At 43.1% G+C, this 7,415-nt stretch overlaps 1 protein-coding gene across 1 annotated transcript; it reads left to right on the top strand.

The window, feature by feature from the left end:
• Window positions 1-640: 640 nt before the first annotated feature.
• LOC124622557 (cuticle protein 19.8-like) lies at window positions 641-7,017 on the top strand. Its single transcript, XM_047148293.1, has 2 exons — window positions 641-678; window positions 6,675-7,017. The coding sequence occupies exons 1-2, from the start codon at window positions 667-669 to the stop codon at window positions 6,906-6,908; spliced, it is 246 nt and encodes an 81-aa protein (XP_047004249.1). The 5' UTR covers window positions 641-666; the 3' UTR covers window positions 6,909-7,017.
• Window positions 7,018-7,415: the final 398 nt, after the last annotated feature.

Raw genomic sequence — 7,415 nt, 5'->3', positions numbered from 1 at the left:
ACATTCTCCATATCTCTCACCAATTGAAAACGTCTGGTCAACGGTGGCCGAGCAACTGGCTCGTCGCAATACGCCAGTCACACACTTGTTGAACTGTGGTATCGTGTTGAAGCTGCATGGGTAGCTGTACATGTACACGCCATCCAAGCTCTGTTTGACTCAACCCCCAGGCATATCAAGGCCGTTATTACAGCCAGAAGTGGTTGTTATGGATACTGATTTCTCAGGATCTATGCACCCAAATTGCGTGAACATGTAATCACATGTCAGTTCTAGTATAATATATTTGTCCAATGACTACTCGTTTATCATCTGCAATTCTTCTTGATGTAGCAATTTTAATGGCCAGTAGTGTATTATAAGGTGGTACCGCAAATACAGGGACGACCCGTAATTGTAACCAGAAGTCGTTGAGGTTCCTGGAACCCGCTACATTAGGTGATCAGTCCTTGTCATCGCAATCAGACACCGGGGGCTGAGTTGCGCCAGGCGCGCGGTCCTCGACTTGCGTCCACCGCCTGGCACTGCGGACAGCTCTCCGTGGGTTGCCGTAACCGGCGAAGTACGTGAGCTGGAAGCGAGCCCGATCAGCCGGCGGTTACGTATATAAGGGTCCGAGGACGAGTCAACAGGCACTCTCTGTGTGCAGACAGCCCAGCAAGCAACATGTTCAAGCAGGTGAGCCCGCAGTAGCTGCCTCTCCGCCACTTACGCCCATCTCCATGGAAAAGATCTCTGGTTTTCATTGCACGATTTGTGTCAAACTCTATATTATCACTCTCCAAGAAATTTGGGCAACGCTTACAGGTTAAAGGCCAATTTACGACCATGTGATCTACATCAGCGTTTAGTGTGTGGATAGTGACTCGTGACAGTCGTCCCACAATCTAAAATGTTCTGAGATTTTAGTCTTTATCATTCCTGAAATTTGTCTTCAGTATATTTCCATCCCCCTGTTACGACATTTACAATGCGTAGTTTGAAGATTTTTAACAGTAATGTTTCAGTACGAGTGAAACGAAATATATATATATCGTACTGCAGAGCTCTTGCAAGTAGATATGGCGAGCCTTCGCTTTCCCTACCACCACTTAGACACATTTCCTGTCATTATAGTTATTTCACTGCTTATTTAATTCATTGTTGAGTTTATTATCCTTGGTATGTGTGATGAAACATCGTTTATATAGTACGTTGTAAGATCATCATCAATACGTTCCTAGATCGTTCTTAGTTCTATATAAAAGCAAATCATTAAAATCGAAATTGTTTAGCTTTTATCGTAGACCAGGAAAGTATATTTTCACGACCCTATTTCACTGAATCTAATTTTGGTAAACATTACATCAATGATATAGCGTAGAATCATTGAAAACAGTGGAAAGTGACTGGTAGCAAATCGAACGATACAACAGTTAGAAAGTAAACCGTAGGTTGAATTGAAAGCAAATTTTAAGTGAGTTTAATTATACAGATTCCTGTGAAGCCACGGCGTCTGCACAGTGTATAAAAATATCGAATGATCTTTTAACATGCTCGTCCTCTCCTGTCCGACTTCAAGGAATAGTTGATGGCTTGTGTGCGCGCAAACAGTTATTTCAACTATCATATTGCTACACGTGTACAATTTTCTTTCTTACTCCTGCTGGAATTTGTAACAATTCTCAATGTATATGTTTCTTTGAAACATATCACGTAAAATAAAATACAATCCTAATTATGTCTCTTCTAAAACAAAATTCCCAGCTGGCGCAGTGATTCCCATTCCGCTATGATCTGCAGACTAATCCGTTTGCCGGCCGGTGTGGCCGAGCGGTTCTACGCGCTTCAGTCTGGAACCGCGCGTCCGCTACGGTCGCAGGTTCGAATCCTGCCTCGGGCATGGATGTGTGTGATTTCCTTAAGTTAGTTAGGTTTAAGTAGTTCTAAGTTCTAGGGGACTGATGACCTAAGATATTAAGTCCCATAGTGCTCAGAGCCATATTCCGTTTTCAGCGAGCTCCGTTTGTTGCTCAGTGAAGGGAAAGCAAAAGGATACTATCCCAGTTAAACTATGGTCCTCCAAAAGGTCTCCGGTCTTTTTAAGTTTTTAATTTTCTTTTTTTTTTTGTGTAGAGACTACCTTTCGTAGATCAAAGTGTACAAAATATATTTTAACTCGTTACTGAAAACCAGTTCCAGTCTTCCAAATTATCTAGCTTTCATTACCTTCTATTTTTCTTTCGTAATGCCTCTATTCGTTTGTGGATAGGTCCGGCATCGTACTACAGATCGGTGGCAAGGTGCTGTCAAATCATACGTCGTCTTAATAAACGCTTATACTGTTCATACTAAAGCTGTCTCTTCACATGCCTGGCCGGCCGAAGTGGCCGTGCGGTTAAAGGCGCTGCAGTCTGGAACCGCAAGACCGCTACGGTTGCAGGTTCGAATCCTGCCTCGGGCATGGATGTTTGTGATGTCCTTAGGTTAGTTAGGTTTAACTAGTTCTAAGTTCTAGGGGACTAATGACCTCAGCAGTTGAGTCCCATAGTGCTCAGAACCATTTTTTTTTTCTTCATATGCCTGTCTCTTCAAAGAGCAGCAAGTATAGAAATATTTCTCTCAATCGCACAATATAAATAATTTGTTACGTAATTCCCCAAAGGATAAATCGAAAGCAGAGGCTGATTTTCTTTCGAAGATTTCTTAATAATCTGTTTTCAATTTTTGAACCAAGACCAGCGTATAACTCCCACCATCCGAGACTAGACAGTAACACGTCTTTAGTTACACACTGTAAAGACAGCCATGTCTAAATAGGGTAACTCTTCTCCTTAGAATACTGAAAGGTAAAGAAGAAATACTACACGCTAAGCTAATTAAAATAAAATTTAGCTTATAAAGTGTACATTCACTTGCCAGAAGACACGAGATTGTTGCTGATATTAAAGAAGAATTAAGTAATATTGATACCTTTTTATGTTGACTCATATATTGGTCGAACTTTAATGACTTTTTACATATGGAATTGTTTTGCACCACATAGTAAACTAAATATGCTCCTCCTATAAACTTCTAGCTGTTCTCAGCGTTATAGATTTTTGTTATACTTTTGGGTGTTCAGCCAGTTCAAAATGTTTCAGTGCAGAATGTTTCAACAACCGATCCAGTCGTTATCTTCAGGTGCTGTTGGCTTATTCTTTGTAGTAGCTGCCTGGACTCCAAACCAACAGGATTATCTCTGCACACACCTCTTCTTGTGGATGTTGGAACAAAAGCTGTCAATGTATTTCGTGTGTAGTAACGGTAACACCACCCACTGTATCTGCTGGTTTAACTCATATGCAACTGGTTTCAGTGTTATAGGCTCCTCTACAAGTTGATTTGAGTTGATGTACTGCTTCCGTATCAATAATTGCCGGTAACAGGCGGACACCGATGTCTTGAATCTTCTACAGAAAGTACTGTAATGGTTACGTAGTATTAAAGTGGCCATCCATAGAGGAACCTGGATATGGAGTATTGTAGCACTGAAACTGGTTCTACATTTACATCTACATTTATACTCCGGAAGCCACCCAACGGTGTGTGGCGGAGGGCACTTTACGTGCCACTGTCATTACCTCCCTTTTCTGTTCCAGTCGCGTATGGTTCGCGGGAAGAACGACTGTCTGAAAGCCTCTGTGCGCGCTCGAATCTCTCTAATTTTACATTCGTGATCTCCTCGGGAGGTATAAGTAGGGGGAAGCAATATATTCGATACCTCATCCAGAAACGCACCCTCTCGAAAACTGACGAGCTAGCTACACCGCGATGCAGAGCGCCTCTCTTGCAGAGTCTGCCACTTGAGTTTGCTGAACATCTCCGTAACGCTATCACGGTTACCAAATAACCCTGTGACGAAACGCGCCGCTCTTCTTTGGATCTTCTCTATCTCCTCCGTCAACCCGATCTGGTACGGATCCCACACTGATGAGCAATACTCAAGTATAGGTCGAACGAGTGTTTTGTAAGCCACCTCCTTTGTTGATGGACTACATTTTATAAGGACTCCCCCAATGAATCTCAACCTGGTACCCGCCTTACCAACAATTAATTTTATATGATCATTCCACTTCAAATCGTTCCGCACACATACTCCCAGATATTTTACAGAAGTAACTGCTACCTGTGTTTGTTCCGCTACCATATAATCATACAATAAAGGATCCTTCTTTCTATGTATTCGCAATACATTGCATTTGTCTATGTTAAGGGTCAGTTGCCACTACCTGCACCAAGTGCCTATCCGCCGCTGATCTTCCTGCATTTCGCTACAATTTTCTAATGCTGCAACTTCTTTGTACACTACAGCATCATCCTCGAAAAGCCACATGGAACTTCCAACACTATCTACTAGGTCATTTATATATATATTGTGAAAAGTAATGGTCCCATAAAACTCCCCTGTGGCGTGCCAGAGGTTACTTTAACGTCTGTAGACGTCTCTCCATTGGTAACAACATGCTGTGTTCTGTTTGCTAAAAAGTCTTCAATCCAGCCACACAGCTGGTCTGATATTCCGTAGGCTCTTACTTTGTTTATCGGGTGACAGTGCGGAAGTGTATCGAACGCCTTCCGGAAGTCAAGGAAAATAGCATCTGCCTGGGAGCCTGTATCTAATATTTTCTGTGTCTCATGAACAAATAAAGCGGGTTGGGTCTCACAGGATTGCTGTTTCCGGAATCCATGTTGATTCATACAGAGTAGATTCTGGGATTCCAAAAACGAATACATCAGTAAATTAGCTGAGAATGTTATCCTTACTACACTTACGGGGCAGAAATGTTGGTCAAGTCATGACGCTAATAATAGACGAGTTCTCCTCCAAGGGCCTATACGTCATTCATTTCTTTCTCAGAGCTTCCAGAGTTATCCAATTAAACTCACATTCTCACAGTGTTATCTATTTTTGATCGATGAGAGGCCCACGGGACATCAGTGACACTCCTGAATACACCACCCACGGTAGTCATTCGCGCTGAACACTGACCTTAACATAATCAGTAAATGAAAGACCACGTAGCAGTACGGTGATAATGACACCTAGTCTTTGAGACGACTTAACTGAGGAGTCTGTCACAATAGCAGTGTCCTAAAACCTGATACACTAAAAGACAAAAAAGACGCACCACGAAGGTTTAGTAGAATGGGATGGAAATCCGTAGATGTGATGTACATGTACAGACAAGCAAATGGATACCGTTCCATAAATATTACATAATATATCCAAATGACAGAGTTTCACACTTTGCAAGTCAATATCGCGTTAGTCCACCTCTGGTCCTGGACAGGGGCAGGATCCCAACCTTTCTGTCACCCGCCATACCACCCAACAACGGTTAGTGATGGTCTGGGTTGTTATGGTACATTTCCTTTCATAGGAAATCCCCGGGTACTTCACACCACAGCGGTACGTCAATGATGTTCTACTCTCCGATTTACTGTCCACGAAAAACCATCCTGGGCATATATTTCAGGAAGACAATGCCCGCCCAAACATGGCGAGGGTTTCTACTGCTTGTCTTCGTGCCTGACAAACGGTACCTTCGCCAGCAAGGTCGCCGGATCTCTGGACAGAATTTTGCTCTTTATCTTTCAGGAAGACATCCAACCATTTTGACAAGGAATATCAGGCTCAATGACTGCTTGCATAAGGGACGAACGTGGACCAACGCGTTAAAGACTTGGTCAATTTGTGTAGTTCTGTGCCTTGAATATATCATCAGATTTGCCGTGAAACAGTTATCATTTGTTTGACCGTACATGTACATCAGATCAACCGATTTGTGTCCCATTCGGACAGTTTCTTCATGTGAGACCAGAATTTCTTCTGGCATATACAACTTTCAAAATGCCCGCATCTCGTGGTCGTGCGGTAGCGTTCTAGCTTCCCACGCCCGGGTTCCCGTGTTCGATTCTCGGCGGGGTCAGGGATTTTCTCTGCCTCGTGATGGCTGGGTGTTGTGTGCTGTCCCTAGGTTAGTTAGGTTTAAGTAGTTCTAAGCTATAGGGGACTTATGACCACAGCAGTTGAGTCCCATAGTGCTCAGAGCCATTTGCCAACTTTCAAATAACTTCCGGGAATTCAGCCAGGTAACAATTTCAGCAACCGCCGAAATATCGGGGGATGCTGAAAGTATTACCTGGCTGAATTCCCGGAAGTTATTTGAAAGTTTCTTCATGCTGCGTCGCTATTTTTCCTTAGAGTGTATGTGGAAGTAGAGCTTTGAATCCGGCACTACGTCTATAAAACTTCGCAAGCCATTTCGTTCGACACAGCTGGATAGCGCTGAGAAAAGCAAAAAAAAAAAAAAAACTAAATAAGCAAGTTTGATTCGACTATATATCTTTTCCGGAGACCAACAGTATGTCATTGTAGGTGCACAGGCGGAGAATTAGCATAATAGCTCTACCAAAACTTAAGGAAATTGACTGAGTTGATCATCGGATTGTCGTGCGTAAAAAAGGGATTGAAAATTCGGTTGGGCACCCACAAGTAAAAAATTGAGCTCCTTTTACTAAACCGAACACTGTAATTACGATTTAACTGGCGATGTGGATTTGTTACATAAATATTATGTCAATTGTGAAGGCAGGGATGGCTTATAGCCACTTAAGACGCAGTAGTAATTGATCCTGATTCTCCCTCGCAGGTGATCGTCGTGCTGGCCGTGGTAGCCGCCTGCTTGGCCGCCCCCGGACCCAAGCCGGCCCCCGGCCTGCTGGCCAGCTACGTGGCCGCCGCCCCCGTCGCCTACACCGCCCACGCAGTCGCCGCCCCCGTCGCCTACACCGCAGCCGCCGCCCCTGTGGCGTACGCCGCTCCGTACTCGGCTGCCTACGTAGCCCCGTACCCAGCAGCCTACAGGGCAGCTATCCTCGGATGAACACCACGTACACTTGTCTGCCCTTGAAGGCTTCTGTCTTGGGATGACGATACGCACTACAAGACCTACGAATGTATGCTGGCTGAGTGAATAAAGGACTTGAAACATATTGGCCAAAACTTTTCATTGTGTTTCCTGATATAACTCTTTTTCTAGTGATATTGACCTCACCAAGTTTTTGGGAAGTTTTTTCCTTGACAGTGATATTAATGCTGGGACTCGTAAGACGTATCCCCCCGATGCATTCACAACTGAGAAATATTCTCTCGTAATTAATTAGGTTGAACCGCTAAAATTTACTTTCAAAATCTTTTCTTAAAGAATTTACTTTATTTACTAGCGATTCATCAAGAACATTAACAAGCTATGTGAGCACGGAAATAGTTGCCAAGGAGTAACTGATGGACACTAATTAAATTTCAACCAATGGAAATTTTATTCATAAAAGAATTTTCAAAAACAGATTTAAAATTTATGAGCAGAAAGCACCCTCGAAGTTTCAAGTTA

Source organism: Schistocerca americana, chromosome 7 (genome assembly GCF_021461395.2).
Source record: "Schistocerca americana isolate TAMUIC-IGC-003095 chromosome 7, iqSchAmer2.1, whole genome shotgun sequence".
Taxonomy (NCBI): domain Eukaryota; kingdom Metazoa; phylum Arthropoda; class Insecta; order Orthoptera; family Acrididae; genus Schistocerca; species Schistocerca americana.
The sequence above is the reverse complement of the archived record's forward strand: the minus strand, read 5'-3'. Positions and strand labels throughout refer to the sequence as shown.